We start from the raw sequence: 17,961 nt of genomic DNA on the forward strand, positions 1-17,961 counted from the left end.
GTATATACACGTCTGTGCTTATCAGACATTATACTGATATAAAGAACGTGTAATGTACAATTTAGAAATAATAACAAAATGTGCAATCATCTTTATTGTAAGTTTCTGGTTCTCGCAGAATGCTTTTACTGATTTTTGCTGAAATATTAGCCACCCACAGCTGCGATGCAACTGTGACTTGACAGATAGACTTGCCGTCTAATCTGCGAACTTCCTCAATACACTTATTATTGTTAAATCTAATGTGCAATCTGCTGGGAAATGACTTAAATTTTTTTTTTAATGTTTGTTTATTTTTGAGAGACAAAGTGTGTGTGTGCACGCAAGCAGGGGAGGAGCAGAGAGAGACACACACACAGAATCCGAAGCAGACTCCAGGCTCCTAGCTGACTGCCAGCATAGAGCCTGATGCGGGGCTCAAACTCATGAGCCATGAGATCATGACCTGAAGTCAGACATTTAACCGACTGAGCCACCCAGGTGCCCCATGACTTTTTTTAAAAGTAGGCTTCATGCCCAGTGCGGAGCCCAATGCAGGGCTTGAACTCACGGCCCCACGGCCCTGAGATCAAGATTTAAACTCATAACCCTGAGATCAAGACCTGGGTTGAGATCAAGAGTTGGCCGCTTAACCAAGTGAGTCACCCAGGTGCCCCAATTTCGAATCCCAATTTACACCAATTAATGGAAACCTCCTCCATCATCAGCATATTGGAACTCTACTCGTCCATCAATACATGAGCCGTTTCATGCCAGATGGATGATAGTCTTCAAATATTTGAAGAGCATTTAAAAATTTTTTTTTAATGTTTATTTATTTTTGACAGAGAGAGAGAGAGAGAGAGAGAGAGAGAGACAGAGCATGAGCGGGGGAGGGGCAGAGAGAGGGAGACACAGAATCCCAAGCAGACTCCGGGCTCCGAGCTGTCAGCACAGAGCCCGATGCAGGGTTCGAACTCACAGACCGCAAGATCATGACCTGAGCCGGAGTTGGACGCTCAACCGACTGAGCCACCCAGGTGCCCCTGAAGAGTATTTTCTCAAGCTTGTATGTTACTCACAAGGTAACAGCTATTGACACAACAGGCTTTGACATTTAATCTGTACTGTTACATTTCCCTACCATTTTTTTAAGTCTAGAAAATCAACAATACGGTGTTTGCCAGTTTCCACGGTGCAGACCCTCCTGCCACGTTGGATTAGAAGCCATCAGCATTGGTCGCTGGGATTTGGGATGAGGCGCGGTGTCATATGTATGTTGTACAGATTCAATGGGTATAAAAGTCCGCTTATATTTTACATAAAATAAAAGCAGTAAAATGCAGTAAGATAATTGCAAAGTGATGAGTTTGGGGCATTTGTCCCTTTTGTTTTTCCCATAATTTATTGAATGATCAGGCAATTCCATTTTTAAGAATGGTATTAACAACTGGCTGGTAAAATTCTTGACAATTTAACAATCAGCTTATATCAACTTTTATCATAAGCTTAGCAGAGACAAAGGATGCCATTCCTGGGATGTCTTGATTCCTGTTTTCCTTGCTTGATTCCTGTTTTTTTAAAATAATCTCTACGCCCAAGCTGGGGCTTGAACTCGTGACTCTGGATCAAGAGTTGTGATCTCCCCTGACTGAGCCAGCCAGGTACCGCTATTGTACCTTTGCTTTAAATATATCCCATCAGGCCTCAGAGCTGAACATTCAGTCCATTCAATTTTCAGGTGTGTGTCATATGCTCCAAATGACAAAACCCATCCTTATTGCCAAGTCAGTCACAATAGACTTCCTGTAAGGAAAAAAGGAAGGCTCTTTTCAAATCTATTCACATTTGCACTTGAATAGAAATCCAATGCAAATTCTATTCGAATAAACGTGGCATATCATGGCTCCAGTTCTGAATGCTTACGTGGAGATGACAGGTAGATGTCCCACGGGCACAGGTGCACAGGTGCTAAGTCTCACCAACCCTTGTCACCTGGAGGAACTCACATACTCTTGCTTCCCATTTCTTCCTCAAATCCTCTCGGCCCAGGAGTCTCCGGAGTCTCCCCGAGGAGCCCTTATACTTTTTCCCTGTGCCGCTAGGCTAGGTTTGGCTCTGGACGCTCTTACACCCAAGGGCCATGTGTCCTTGTAACACCAGGACGGCTATGTGATGCCTTTTCTCTGGTTGAGTGAGAGACACATCTTCATGAACCCCAGAGACACGTGTACCCCGGTGGATGATGGCAGCTTGGAGGGCATGGGCCACACTGTGTCTTCAGACCTGCTGCCCCTCTCTCTTGTTCTTAGTGGATTGCTGTGGCTCCCGGGGCCCCATGGATGGCCCAGTCCTTCCCTGCAGAGAGTCTGGCCTCACCTGCAGGGAAACAGCTTATGCTCAAACCACAGGGCTGGGTGTGAACAGCCTGGCAGCACTCTGGTACAGGTGGGAGAGGTCATGGATGGCTTTGAGAGCAAGAAGACGCACGCCCTCCCCTTCTGGTTTGCTACCTAATGGCCACGTTGTCTTTCTTTCTGTACCTCTCTCCCTCCCTGCTTCCTTCTTCCCTCCCTCCCCCTCCCCCCCCCTTTTTTAAAGTGAGCTCTAAACCCAATGTGGGGCTTGAACTCACGACCTTAAGATCAATAGTCACACGCTCTACTTGACAGAGCCAGCCAGGTGCCCTCCTGCCTTCCTTCCTCCCTCCCTCCCTCCCTCCCTTCCTTTTTGTATTAAACCACAATGTATCTTTGTGATATACCTTTACAACAGTTAAGAATGGGTAAATTATCCTGTAAAATGCCTCTAAAATGAATTGTCTGTTTGAAAATTGCTAAACATTCTTTGAACTGCAGTCTAGCAAACATTTTGCAAAACTGGAAGGGTTTTTCTCATTTGGTAACATAATGAAGCCAAAAGAGAGGCGCCTGGGTGGCCCAGTCTGACTTTTTAAGCGTCTGACTTTGGCTCAGGTCATGATCTCACGGTTCGCTGGCTAGAGCCCTACGTCGGGCTGAGCTAACAGTGCCAAGCCCGTTTGGGACTCTTCCTCTCTCTCTGCCCCTCCCCTGCTTGAGCTGTCTCTCAAAATAAAGAAATAAACTTAAAAAAAAAAAAAAAAAAAGACCCGTCGACGCCCACCGACTGAGCCACGCAGGAGGCCCTCCACCCATCTTCTTCGGGCTGTGCCTCCAGTGTTAATTCAGTTCTCAAGCGCTTTGCACTGCTTTTCCGGTCCGCTCCACCCGTGTGCCACCCAGGGTCCAGCCAGGGCCCGCGCAGTGTCTGGATCATGTCCACTCCCTGCACGTGTAGCTCAGAGGGACCCAGGATTTCTTACGTGCATCGTAAGGATCTCCTTCTCCTGCCCGCTGCTCTGGGATGTCGCGCACAGAGCGGTTTCCAGCTCAGTGTCTCCTGGTGCGCCAGGCAGGAGCAGGCGGGTTGTGGTGTGTCCCTAAGCAGCCGCACACTTCCTGCAGCAGACGACCCAGCCTGTGGGTCACTCACCTGCAGGGTCCCCGAGACAGGGTGGCCGGGGCACGAGCTTCATACCGTAGGGTCCCTGGCTAGAAATTTCCATTCTGTGGTTTTACCCATCTGTGTTTGTTCACACTTCCAGGATGTGGGCTCCCTAAACTCTCAGTCCCACAGGCCGGGAGGAACTCCCCGCCCCCCCTCACCGCCACACGGGTCACTGTTCGGGTGATTTCTCTACCCATCTGTCTGCTCTTATCTACCCTAGGTCCTGGCTTGCTTTTATTTATTTATTTATTTATTTATTTATTTATATTTTGAGAGACAGACAGTGTGAGCGGGGGAGGGGCAGAGAGAGAGGAAGACACAGAATCGGAAGCAGGCTCCGGGCTCGGAGCTGTCAGCACAGAGCCTGACGATATGGTGAGAGCATGACCTGAGCGGAACCCAAGAGACACTTAAGCGACTGTGCCATCCAGGCGCCCTGTTCTGGCTTTTTAAGTAAAAAGGTCATGGTCCCGACAGAAGGTAGACTATTTTGGAGGAATATTCATAGAATTTTGGTTGCTTTCTGTTTCCAGGAGCCTGGATAAAGTTGTGCGATGGGATTACTGGGGGGAAGACAGGGAAAGCTCCTTGGGAGGCCCCCCCCCCCCCCCCCCCGCCAGCCACCCTGTCTCCCCTTGCCTTGACATCTCCAGCAGGAGTTTCCCGGAGGCTGATGGCCCGCTGCCGCCTGAAGCCTGGGAGGCGGCTTCACGACAGCAGAGTGGCAGAGACGCTTAGTGGGGCCTGATAGCCAAGGGTGTCACCCAGTGTGGGCGACAGAGAGGAGAGCAGCAACACGTTCGCGGTGCTTCCAAGATCCTGGAAGTTAGGGAGGGACAGGGCTGAGGCCAGGACTCAGGATACAGCCACAGGGGCTGAAGGGGGGCATGGGGTCGGGGGTGGAGTGGGGACGAGAGACCACACTGGAATGCAGGCACCACAGCAGTACGACCTAGACGCAGTGATGCCAAGGCCTGTGGGTGGTCCTCATTGGGAATGCCCAGGGAAATGGGGGGTGGGGCGGGGGTCCCTCTGGGGAATGTGATGGGGGGCTCGGGGGTCCTCACAGGTAATACGGCGAGGGAGGAGGGCACAGCAGGCACGGATCTGGGAGCTGGCCATGCGCACCGGAACCGGAGCCCTGAACCTGCCCAGGGTTGCCCAGGGAGCAGGTGCACTGGCACAGGCAAAGCGCAGGGAGACTGCGCTGGACACCGTGAGGTCCTGGAGACGGGAAGACGCGCAGGACCGGGGCGGGGGGGGGGGGGGGGGGAAGCCGGGAAGGACGGGCAGGGAGGCGGAAGGAGAGGTGAGGGAGCTCCGGCAAGGGGAGCGCACGGCTCCGGCCTCGGGCTTGGAAGAGCACTGCGTTCGCGGAGCCAAGGTGGCCAGAGCGCGAGGACGGAGCCCGCCTGCGGAGGGTCTAGGACTGAGGCAGGCAGGGCTGAGGGGGTGTGGGTACCAATGAACAACGTCAGGCGCAGTAGCGGAGCGCTTGGTACTCGGTGGCGGCAGCGATGCTCGCTCCCGTGCGTGCGCGTGAGTGTGCACGCGCGCGCGCTCACGGCAGCGACCCCTGGGCCGGCGGCGGGGCGCGGAGCTTCGTGGGGCCGCCGGAGAGTCGGAACAGAGCCGGGACGGACTGCGTGCAAGCTTCCCCAGGCTGCCTCTCCCCTCCCAGGGAAGCGCGGAGCCTCCGTGTGTGCACCCGGAGAATGGCCCGTCACACCTGCCCCCTGCCTCCTGCCTCCTTTGCAGGTTTGTGAGCACCCCAGGGGATGCATGCAGACGTATTCTGGAAATCCCAAGACTCGGGACACACAAGACCGGTGACACAGAAACGACCGACTTGTTCCCTCCCACTTGGGAGGCTCTTCTTATTTCCAGCCCTTTACCGCCCTCACCCGGACACTGGGAGAGCGGTGATCCTGGGTCTGTTGCCACTTTGGATTTCGATTTGGAGTTCGTTCTGTTGTGCTGCCCTCTGCTCCCTAATTGGAATTAGATTCTCTGGCCTCAGTGTAAACAGAAATTGCCTTTCACGGTTTCACCTGGAGAAATGCCACCCAAGGCCAACTGATGGAAGTCTCCGATTGGCCAGAGGGGACTAAGAGGAGAATTCTGCTCACTGCCCTGAGATTTGAGGTCATAGGTCTGGGCAACTTTTTCGTCAATATTGTTGGTAGATTTCTGAGGATTTCTTGTTAATTTTCTTAGGTCACTGGACACCAGATAACGGTAGAAGGTGAAAACCACATGTTCCTATCAATTTATTGTCTTTTGAACAAATCTCCTTCAGATACAGGGTGGACTGGTTTTCCATTAGGGCAAGAAGAGAAACTCATTCAGATTCATGAGAAATAATTGAAATTAGCAAGATAGAATTTTGATACCAGAGAGAAGTAAGTCATTTAAATTACCCACAAAGTTATTATTTTTTTAAGGTTTAGAAATTACAATTAAATAAGAAACAATGGGGGTTATGAAAGTTCTTGAAACGAGGAAACTTTCTAATTGCAGCTTGTCCCTAATTTTAATCAAGCTTTTTCAGGGACACAAAGAGGCAATTTTACCTGAAAATCCTGAATCATTTACATTAGAACTTTCAAACTACATTACCATAACCTTTCAAAGGGACCAGCCAACTGTGTGTATGATAATCTCCTACATTCAAGTTCAGGTGCAGTCAGCAGTGTTGTACTGGAGCCAGCTGGGAAAGAGGTGGGGGTGGTTTTCAGCCCTCTGTCCTTCTTGCCCTTTCTGTTCTGGACTCAGCCCTCCTTCCCTGGCTTCCTATCCACCTGGACAAGAAATCAAACCTTAATTCGAAAGATCATGCTGAGTGGTGGTGGGTTGAAGGGCTGGGGGCTGGGGAGAGAGTGGCAAAGAGCAGCCACTGGGGGCAAGTGTAACCACTGAGAAGACCAAGCGTCATTTTTAAAAAATGTTTATTTATTTATTTATTTTGAGAGAGAAAGAGAGATACAGAGTGAGCAGGGGAGGGACAGAGAGAGAGAGAGAGAGAGAGAGAGAATCCCAAGCAGGCTCTACACCGTTAGTGTGGAACCTGACATGGTGATGGAACTGACGAACTGTGAGATCATGACCCGAGCTGAAATCAGGAGGCGCTTAACCGACTGAGCCCCCCAGGTGCCCCACAAGCATCATTTTTATAAACCAATATGAAAGGTCTTACAACAAAGGGCCGGTGGATATGTCATTGGGGTCTGCAGTGATTAGTGCCTGTGGCCCACGGCCTGCCCTTGCACGGCCCATTCATGACACCATGTCAACACGGTGTGCTTAGTTCTCCTCTGGGGAAACTTCAACCTGAGAAATAACCAGGGAGTTTCATTCTCAGGATCCTTTGTATAACAAAGACCTTTCTGGCAACCTGTGGCTTCCTCGGTGTATTCCAGGGTCAGAGAATCTCCTGGATCTGGGTAAGGTGCAAGCATTGACCTTGAAGTCCTGAGCCAGCCTCCTCACCTGCAGGTACACAGAGGCAAATTCAGCTCCCGGCCCCACCCTGCTCTGCAAACCCTCTGTATTCATTTCTTGGGGTGGCCGGAACAAGACACCCCAGGCTGGGGGGCTCGTGGTGATGGACACTGGAAATCCAAGATCGAGATGTGGGCCAGACTGGCTTCTTCCTGGAGTGTAGATGGCTGCCTCCTTGCTGTGTCCCCATGGACTTTCCTCTGAGCACGCATGTAAAGGAAGGTGCCCCTTCCTCTCCTTAGAAGGATGTCAGTCCTATGGATCAACTCCCCCCGCCCCCGCCCCAGCCCAGGACTGCATTCACTTTAGTTACCTCCCGGGAGGCCCCATCCCCAAATACAGTCACACTTAGTTTTAGGGCTTCAACATGGGAATTTGGGGTGCACAACTGAGTCCATAACTTTTTCTTCCTCGACTCTCCTTATGATGCAGGTTTCATGGCAAACTTCCCGTTTCCTGATGACTCTTGGAGCTGCTCTTGTGCGTTGTAAGAAGAGGGGCTGATGAGCCTGGTCTCACGGTTTTCCCCTCTATTTTTTTTAAAAGCTCTATTTATTTAAGTAATCTCTATACCCCACATGGGACTTGAACTCAAGACCCCAAGATCGAGAGTAGCACGTTCTTCTGACCGAGCCAGCCAGGCGCCCCACGGTTTTTCCCTCTGATTGTGACATTTGAACCTTTATGCTTCCGTCTGTGCGTCTCATCCACTGAATGGAGGGAGGTGGGACAGGTGGCCGTCCGGGCAATGGGCTGGCATCAGGCCGTGGCCAAGAACTCAGTGGTCCTTGGCAAAGGAGACTCTGGGAGCAGGCAGCACCCCCGAGCAGCCACTTCTGAGACTCCCGTTTCTGCCAGGAGCTGGGTTGGGTGCTTTCTCGTGGTTCAGCTGTGGTGGTCACTTCATGTGCTGATTGGAACCCTAAGGCCATGGCCTGCCCGAGTCACGCAGCTGAGGAACCACAGCCAGGCTGGGAATTCTTGCTTGGCTAATGTCAGCACCAGAATTTCCCTTGGAAATCCAGCCAGCGCCAGGCACCCCCATCCTTGTAACCGAATCAAAGTGAGTTTGCTCCTTGGTGAGTCACAAACTGCACCGGGCTGCATTGTCACAAGAGGAATACTGTTATTTGCAGCAAATGAGGAGACTGTGGGGAGTGGCTTCCAAAGCCACGAGTCCCCCCGAGTGAGGGCGGATGGGTTCCTTTTGTTAATGGTTAGATGAATATTTGTCCCCTACCGCCGCCCACGCATGCGCCTCGTGTGCGTGAGATCATGACGTGAGCCGAAATCAAGAGTCAGATGTTTAACCGACTGAGCCCCCCAGGCGCCCCTAGCCACTTGTGCCTCCTCAGTGAAAGAGAGAGAGAGAGGAGAGAGAGAGAGAGAGGGAGACACTCTCTTCCCCATGACGACAAGCTGGGCTCAAACCGGGTGCAGTCATTGCCCTGGGAGCTGGTTTTATGGAGCACTGGGCAGGCTCCCTATCTGTCAGGGTCAATGAAGATAATAGAAATCAGGTTGAGCAATAAAGAGAGAGGACATTTAATGTGGGGAACTCATGCACGTGTCAGAAGAGCTGGGCTGGTGGCAGCAGGAAGCCGGTGTGTCCCATGCTGGCAGGGGTGGGATTGTTGGAGCGCCATCCCCCCCAACACCTGTAGGAGCCACCGCCCCAGCAGGGAGGGGGAGTCAGGAAGGGGAAGGAGGGGGGCGAGCTTCCAGAGAGAACTCTGCACTCTGGCTGTTGTATCCTGCAAATGCCCTCACCGTGGCTCAGCACAGGGACATTTGTCTCCTGCCCACGGAGCATCCTTGTTCAAGGGGTTTCTCCACCCACGTGTGGGGGCCCAGGGTCCAGGCTCCTTCCATCTTTTGGAAAGATGGAAGTGGAAAGAGAAGTGCCAATGCCCCCACTGGGGAGGTCCTGTGGGGACCCCACCTCTTAGCAGCTAGCTACTCAACTCTGTGCAAGGGGGTGCCGTGCAGGACAGTGACTACCCCTGTGTCACCTAATTCCCTAGTTCACGGAACTAAAGCTTACACTTCATCCTCCTGTCCCCCAACCAACCCTCTTTTACTGCCATTATATTATTATCAACACCTTACAGCTTCTTCAGGGCACTTTGGGATCTAAGGGAAGGGAAGGGATGGAGGTGGGTCAGTGGGTCAGAGCCATGGCTGTGTTGTTGGTTCACACCCTCGGGAGCGTCCCGGAAACCTGCCTGTGCACGGAGGGCACGGAGAGACAGACAGACGGACAACTGCAGCAGCTACTTCAGATGGGTGGGTAGCAGGTGTCTGGAGCGAGGGGGCGTACACCCGAGGCTTGTCTTGGGTGCTGCAAGGTAGAGAGGTCTCCACTCTTCCCCCAAATCTTAGAGCTTCTAAAGAGGCCTTAGGGGAGCTCAGTCAGTCCCATGCACCTTACAGACGGTGTCAGCACCAAGTCACTGGGGGCTGAGTCCTGGGGGCAGCGTCTGGGAGCTGGGGGGGTGGGGGGATGGATGGGGAGGCTGGTGGGGAGGAGTTTCCAGACGCCAGAGTCCAGCTCCCCCGGGTCAGCCGGGGGTCATGTCCTCCAGATGACCTCCTCCAACGAGCTGGGGGTCAGGCCGTAACCTCTTTGTGCACCTGTGTGTGCCCCGCACCGTGTTTTCGGGGAGCAAGAAGGGCAGGAGTGGACCGCATGAGCCTATCCCAGAAGGTAAGATAAGCCTGAGCCGCTGGGGAGGAGACCTTGGCTGCGGCTCCTTTACAAAGCAAGTGACAGCACCGGGAAGAGTGAACGTGGTCAGGACTGTCGGGCTCCAAGTGCAGACCCGTCCGGGGCGCAATGTGGTGAGGCTGTTGTGAGCCTGCCTGTGAGCTGGCAAGAGATGGGTGCTGAAATTGACTTAAAAATCCTTTCTCAGGGCGTCTGGGGGCTCAGTCGGTTGGGCGTCTGACTTTGTCGGCTCAGGTCATGATCTCATGGTTCATGGGTTTGAGCCCCACGTCGGGGTCTCTGCTGTCAGCACAGAACCTGCCTGGGATCCTCTGTCTCCCTCTCTTTCTGCCCTTCCCCCACTCGTGCGTGCACTTTCTCAAAAAATATAAAAAAAACATAAAAAAATAAAATGATGTTCTTTTAAAAAAATAGGCTTCTGGGATAATTGAGTCAATCCCTTTGCTGAAGCCTGCGCCCCTGTTTCCTGTTGCAAAAGCCACTGATGGAACGTTCTCAGCTTGTGAAAATTGCTTTATGAAACGGAGGAACACAAGAGTCGGCTTGCCTGACACTCCTGTGACCACAATGGGGGCAACAGGAACCGGGAGCCTGGGCCTGGGGATGATGGGGCAAGCGCAGGCCAGCTGAATCCCGCAGGCCCGTTAGAAAGACAAGGTGTGCAAGAGTCAGCCTGGGCCCCGGGGGACCCGCAGGCTTGCTGATTCCGGCCTCCTGCTCGGTGAGGGTGCCAGAGAGGCACTTTGCCAAGGGCCCCCTTTGCAGGGCAGCGGTGATGAAGGACAGACGGGGGAGGGGCTGGCCTTTGTTGTCTCACTGTTGAGGTTTTGGGGTGATGGTGGGGGTGAGAGCTGATGGTCTTGAGATGTCTTTGGTGCAAAAAGGTGATTTTATTAAAGCACGGGGACAGGACCAGAGGGCAGAGAGAGCTGTGCTGGGCTTGGGAGGAGAGACTGGTTCTATACTGTGCAGTTGGGGGAGGGAAAGGCAAAGGGAGGCCTCCAGAAGGACTTTGATGTGCTAAAGAGGACCCATGGGATCCTGGAAGCCCTGTTACTGTCTGGCTATGGCTGTTTTCCCTCTAGGAAGGCAACGTGACTCGGGCAGGGGTTTCTGGAGAAACGTGCTGCTTTGTACTTGCCTCGAGTATCTGTCAATGGGCTACAGGTTATGAAGACATTTAACGTTACCTGCCATTTCCTTCTGCCTGTGTTCCCCACATCACTACGGAGGGGAGGGTGATGCTGGGGTTCCGGGAATGAGTTTGTAGGTTTCCGTGGCTGAGGCTATGGGTAAGATTGCCTTTTTCTTGTAATTTACTAAGATATTTGCAAACTGATGGAGACTCCTGTCCTGCAGGACTGTGGTCTCTTATCAGTTAACTGTTTGTTTTCTTTCTTTTCCTTTGTTCTTGGGCAGCCAGAGTGCCTGAGGAATGTCACACACATCCCCCCTGGGGGGTGGGGGTGCTGGCTTGTGCTTTCCCTCTGCTTGCCTAAGGTTCCCTCATCCTTTCCACGCCACCCAGGGTTTACCTACAGGCCCTGGGGTTGGGGGAGGCTGATCAGACCCCTGCTCTGCCTGCAGTGTAGGAAGCATGGGCCCCTTGGGAGAAAAGGGCGAAGTGAGGGGTCACGGAGGAGGATGCACAGCGGCACAGCAGACCTTGAACTTAACCACCCCTCTACTGTGCCCTGGGGAACACCAGTACCGCTCTCCATCTCTTTCCCCCGGATTCTCTGCCAGGGGACCTCCAAAAATGTCCTGGCTAGTTCTGTGATAGCTGGTGCCAGGGGAGGGGAGGACTCATTCCACTGAATTCACATCAGGGCTGGGGGGCCGCGTCACCTCCAGCACTGCCTCCCGCCCGCTGTCATCACTGGTGTGCGCTCTTGGAAACGTGCGCGGGAAAGGGCCCCGGGGCCGCCTCCGGTAACCCAACCCTCCCAGAATGCAGGGCCGCCCGTGAAAAGGCAAGATTTCTCAACAGACGCAGAACAAGAGGGACATTTGATGCCTGCCGTGTGCAGCCACTAGTAATCTGTCTTGCCTCACTTACTTTTGTTGGGATTGACTAATGCTGCCCAGCCTTCCCCCAGCCCCGCAGATATAAGCCCGGGCTCCGGCTGGCTTCCTGACCGAGAGCGGGCATGGGGCCGGCTGGGCGCCAGTTCGGAGCCCTGATCTGGAAGAACTGGCTTTGCAGACTCAGGCACCCGGTGAGTGTGTGCGGGGCACACTTCCCAAGGGTCCCGGGGAAGGGAAGAGTGTGCTGTGAGGACGGAGGGTCCGGGGTGGGGGGCCTGGCGGGCCTGCCCCGCTCTGCAGGGAAGTGTGGGAGGGGGGCTGGGTCTCTGGCAGTCAGAACCTGCCCTCAGGGCCAAAATAGCTGAACTGTCACAACCGGCATGAAATCCGGGCAATGAGATCCAGGCTGCGCCCATCTGGCGCGAAAAGAGCTAGCTTAGAAACCACCCCCCCCCCCCCAAAATATAAAGGTGGAATTTGAACTGTAATCAGTGTTTTGGGGCATGGGCTCTAAAAATGAAACTGCACATCCCCCTGGTTGAGGGGACAAGGCATACATAGTATGTTACAGATGCGACCCCACGGCGGGAGGCAGCGGTGTCTGTCACCAGAGCGGGCCTGACACGTCCACTTGGGGCTATTCGATATCACACCTTGAGCCTAATTCTCATCTCTTGGGAACTTTATCCAAATTACATCGCAAGGCGCCTGAGTAGATTGGAATTGCTCAAACCAGGCTTGTGTTAGTGTTACACAAATAGCCTGTAAGTGTGCGGTTTAACGGAGCAGAAATCACCGGCTTATTAGGATGATGACCTCGCCTTTATTTGTAACGCTGCCAGATTGAAATGAACAGCGTCTCAGTGTCGTTTTCAGCAGACGGAGATCGGCCGTCACAGGGTTTCCGATTCTAAGGTCCACACTGAGCACACGGGTTTCCCTGCTGACGCATTGTTCTGTTTGAAGCCATTCAGTAACTGACACTGAATTTCATTTTGCTAACTTCTCATATCCGGAATATTCCTTCTTTCTCAAAATAGGGTAAATGTCGAAAAAGATGCGTTCTTTCTCATGCAAAGACCTTCAGGATTCAAATGACTTCAGTTGGAAATTTGATTGCACAAGTTATTTATGTTTTTAAGTTTATGTATTCACTCTGAGAATAATAAGTTGGGGAGAGGCAGAGAGAGAGAGAGAGAGAGAGAGAGAGAGAGAGAATCCCAAGCAGGCTCTGCACTGTCAGCACAAAGCCCGATGCGGGGCTTGAACTCACAAACCGTGAGATCGTGACCTGAACCGAGGTCAGACATTCAACGGACTGAGCCACCCAGGCACCCCTGACAGGTTTTAAGATCAGGAACTAACAAGGAGGCTTCTGCTCTTAACTGATTGTTAGTGCCTTAGTGTTTTTCAGTTCATGAACATCATATTATAATGACATCATTATATCATATATATCATTATATAATATAATCATATTGACTTTGTAAGTCAAAAGTCGAATTTTACTGACATAGAGGTTTTGAGTAACGGAGCCCATTTTCCTGCGGAAGAAATGTCACAGGTGGAAGTTAGTTTCTCAGGCTTTTTGTCTGTTGGCTCAGGGAGGCCGTTTCCAGGATAGTCTAGCCTGTAATGTCAGTTTATACCTAGTCACGGTGACATTCAGATAGACATTCTTCACTCACTCATTCATTTGATGTCGACTCACTGAAGTGTGGTCCTGCACGCTGCCCTTCTTTGCCTCGTGTAGTTATCACCTCACAACCAACATGCCACGTATTTACTGACTTGTCAGCTTGCTCTGGAGCCTGCCTCAGTATCTCAGATCCGTGTGAGCAGGGAACTTTTTCTGATTTGTTCGCCAACGTGTTCTCTAGCACCCAGATGCTATCTGCCCGCAATAGGTGTTCGATAAATATTGGTTGCAAGAGTAAAGGAAGAAAGGACTACAATATTTATTGCATCTCCGTTAGATGCTAGATGCTGGGTGTGCCAGACAAATTGTGTCCTGCCCTCAAGTTGCTGTAGCTCAGGGGGCGCCTGCGGGGCTCAGTCGGTGAAGCATCCAACTTCGGCTCAGGTCATGATCTCGTGGTTCGTGGGTTCGAGCCCCGCGTCGGGCACTGTGCTGACAGCTCGGACAGAGAAAAAAGCAGTGAAATATACAAGCACATATTTCATGAGCCTGTTTCTGGGGATAAACCCCACAGCTATTCCTGCACAAGCAGGAAATGACACTTGCGGCAGGCTATTCGGCAACATCACAGGGCACAGGGAGTGCGGGGTGTGGTGTGGAGAATGGGGAGCCCGCCCTCCTGGGTTCCTAACTGCTCTGCCACTTCCTAGTTCACTTGCGTAGGCACATTTCCCGACCTGGTTCTCCTCCCTGTAAGAAGAGACTGAATGCAAGGATGAAGTGAGTTAGTGCCCACCGTGTGCCCACATATGTGCCCGATATAGGAGCAGGAACGTTTTCTTTTTTCTTGTTTTTTTTTTAATGTTCATTTATTTCTTGAGAGAAAGAGAGAGGGAGACAGAGCATAAGGGCGGGGGGGGTGGGGTGGGGAGGATCAGAGAGAGGGAGACACAGAATCCGAAGCAGGCTCCAGGCTCTGAGCTGTCAGCACAGAGTCCGACACGTGGCTCGAACTCACAGGCTGTGAGATCATGACCTGAGCCGAAGTCAGACACTTAACTGACTGAGCCACCCAGGTGCCCCAGGAATCGTTTTCTTACATGGGCGATGATGGTGGTGCTGGGAGGTCTCAGGTGCTGGAAGGAGGTGGCCTTGGAGACCGAGGATAGGGGAGGGCCCAGGATGGCTCAGCTTCTGCTTGCGCATTGGGGAGCAGTGGCCCCAGGCAGGGAACGTGTTCCCAGCCCTCCGTGCCCACTGCACTGGAAATACTCAGTCCAGCCTTGTGCCAGTGGCTCCAAACTGACCTATTTCCAAGCTGCATCCTGGCCCCCAGCCATAGCCCGCGAGTGGTTTGTGCACAGGGCTTCCTGCCTCTGCCAATGGGGTGGGGGGGATCGGTGAAACTGTGGGCTAAGCCCCCGACCCCAGGGAGCAGGCGGCCTCCAACCATCTGCAGAGTAAATTTGAAGCAGGTGCTCTTTGTGAGGTGATGCAGACCCAAAGTGCAGTGAGCTATCACCTCACGCTGCTTCTGTATTTTCTTTAAAGAAAAAAAACCCCTTCATTTCATGATATTTTATTATTGTATCATTCCTTTAGAAAATGCTTGATCGTGGACGCTTGAGACAGAAAATTAGAATAGTGTAGAATGGATGAATAGTACCCTTATATTCATCTTTGTGCTTAGCTCCATAGATTGGTGACTTTCCACTCTTCTTGGGAAAAAATTATTAAAAAATTTTTTTTAATTTTTTTTTTTTTTATTTTTGAGAGCGAGAGAGACATAGTGTGAGCGGGGGGAGGAGCAGAGAGAGAGAGAGGGAGACACAGAATCCGAAGCAGGCACCAGGCTCCGAGCTGTCAGCACAGAGCCCCACGCGGGGCTCGAACCCACAAACCGTGAGATCATGACCTGAGCGGAAGTCGGACGCTTCACCGACTGAGCCCCCCAGGCACTCCCATGATGTGATATTTTTACATAATTAAAGTCATAGCTTTTTGCTTTTTGCCATCCCTTAACACGGAAGCCCGACATTTTAAAAGTTTCCCTTCGGTCTTTGAATTTAATGGTTTTGTTGCAAACTAGGCGGTCGGTTGGATACACATAAATTCTTAAACCGTGTCTTTACGCTGGACGTTGTTTCCTCCTAGCTCTTACTGTTCCACATGACATCTTTAGACTTGGAGGACGCATCTCTTGCTAGGTCATTTCTCTGCAGTGAGTTTCCCGGATTCTGGGTCGGATGAGGACAGTGCTCTGGGCACGTCCAGAGCAGCTGACGGTGCCCCGGGAGGGGCCCCGCAGGGGCCACTTCGGATCAACCTTGCCAACACTCGCAAATGACCACTGGCCGCGAGACTTGCCGCATGAATTTACACACACACCTTTACATTTCATTTTAACTGTAAGTCAATCTGATTCGTTGCCTCTCATGCTAGTAATTTAATAGCAGCAAGAAGAAATAAGGAAAGCCAAGCATCTGCTGCTGGGACGTCCTCTTTCTGCACCTTTTGAGGTTTTCCCGTGTTTTTTTAAGACACAGCCTGACCCTTTAGCCTGCACAGGTGGATGGCAGTAGCCCCGCCCCCCACCAGTCCCCGCCCCCCCCACCAGTCCCCGCCCCTCAATCCTGGAACAGTGACTGTTCTCTGGGTCTCCTGCCTGTGTTAGAATCTTCCTCTCTGCTCTGTGTTTCTAGTTCCTCTCTCCATCGATGAAAAGCGCATGCAAACATTTTGGCTAGCGCAGGGGGATTGGGGCTCACTTTAATATGAGGGCATCATGGTCCCATAAACCCGGGGTCCGCTCCCAGCTGTTGGTCGGAGGGGGCTGACGGAAATCACGGAACCCTACTGGCCACCATTTGACCAGGAACCAGGTTCCACCTGCTGGCCCCACACCCCAGGCCCTCGCTACCCATAAAGCCCCACATTCTCACTTTCGAGGGCCACATGTGTGGCAGAATACTCGTAGACACAGGCAAGGGTTACGGGGTCTCCTGGCCCGGCTCCCGGGAAGCCCCAAGACTGTGGTGGCTGTGGTGGGCTCCCCACTGGCACAAAGCCAGACTCCAACGCCTCCCCACTCCCCTGGGACAGCCCCAGATAAGCCCACCCCAACCCAGGCCACATTGCTCTGAACCTTCCTCCTGGCCCAATGCCTTGGGGCCTGGTCCTTAAAAACACCATCTGGGAAACCACTTTTCTTCTCTTTAACATTTGAGGAACAGATTTTCAACCTGAGCTTCCACTACTGCAAACCTCAGGGCTTCTGTGTGTATGTGTGTGTGTTTTCCTTGTAGGAGATCTTTCTTCTTCTCTAAGTGATGTCTACTCCCAATGTGGGGCTCGAACTCACAACCCTACCAACTGAGCCAGCCGGGTGCCCCTGCTTTTGTAACATCTTTGAATTTTTGTCCACTAATGAACGTAGGTGCTAACAGCCCAACTTAGTGTCAAAAAATAGTTCCCCTTTGGAAACAACACGCTGGCTGTGATTCTATATTTTTCTGGAATTGCAAGAAATTATAGTTATCAAGCCCCAGGGGTAAAGTAGCCCTTCTTGTTTTTGGAAATTGTTTAGGTCTTTGAGATTGATGCTGGCTGGTTTTGTATAATTACAACACATCCACTATTTGTTTCCAGATTTGCCATAAAGGTCTGTAAGAGTGTTAATTGGAAACAGAGGGTCAAAGGTTAGGAGCTGACCTCTGCTAGGCAGGTTTGAAAAAAGATCAAATGATGGCTCCTGAAAAGATGCTGCACTTACTTAAAAAAATTTCTTTTAATGTTCATTTATTTTTCAGAGAGAGACAGAGAGACAGAGACAGAGACAGAGACAGAGACAGAGTGTGAGCAGGGGAGGGGCAGAGAGAGAGGAGGAGACACAGAATCTGAAACAGGCTCCAGGCTCTGAGCTGTCAGCACAGAGCCCGATGCGGGGCTCGAACTCACGGACTGTGAGATCATGACCTGAGCCGAAGTCGGATGCTTAACCGACTGAACCACCCAAACACCCCAAAGATGCTTCAGTTCTTGTGTATATTTTTTAAAATAGCGGGGTAGGGGCACTGGCTGGCTCAGTCTGTGGACCATGCGACTCTTGATTTCGGGGTTGTGGGTTCGAGCCTGTTGGGTGTGGAGGCTCCGAAAAAATAAAATCTTAAAGCAGCAGAATAGCTTCATATTAGAGGAAACAAGAAAGTGCAGGAGTTCCAATAGTAACTATATGAACAGACTGATGTTTAGAAAAGCGTTTGTGGAAGGGGTTATGGACAATAATGACCTGTTTGTGGTTTTTGTGGATTGAAAAAGTTAAAGAAAAGTCACCGGCATGGAATGTTGGTGCTGAAAATATTTACCAATATTCTTGCATTGGGTGTTCTGAGAAGTCAAAAGTGGGGCCTCTCCTGTCACCTGCAAGGCAGCTGGGATGCATCGGTGCTGGCGCTGGGACCGTGTGGATCCTGGGACCACGTGGATCCTGGGACCGTGTGGATCCTGGGACTGTGTCCATCCTGGGACCGTGTGGATCCTGGGACCGTGTCTATCCTGG

The 17,961-nt window shown here is 51.9% G+C and overlaps 1 protein-coding gene across 1 annotated transcript in view; it reads left to right on the forward strand.

The window, feature by feature from the left end:
- The first annotated feature begins 11,615 nt into the window (after positions 1 to 11,615).
- Positions 11,616 to 17,961, forward strand: part of ABCA13 (ATP binding cassette subfamily A member 13) — a 313,586-nt gene continuing 307,240 nt past the window's right edge. The window contains exon 1 of the mRNA XM_049642263.1: positions 11,616 to 11,955. Coding sequence (XP_049498220.1) covers positions 11,887 to 11,955 — 69 coding nt within the window. The 5' untranslated portion in view covers positions 11,616 to 11,886. The remainder of the gene's footprint in view (positions 11,956 to 17,961) is intronic.

Source organism: Panthera uncia, chromosome A2 (assembly GCF_023721935.1).
Source record: "Panthera uncia isolate 11264 chromosome A2, Puncia_PCG_1.0, whole genome shotgun sequence".
Classification (NCBI taxonomy): domain Eukaryota; kingdom Metazoa; phylum Chordata; class Mammalia; order Carnivora; family Felidae; genus Panthera; species Panthera uncia.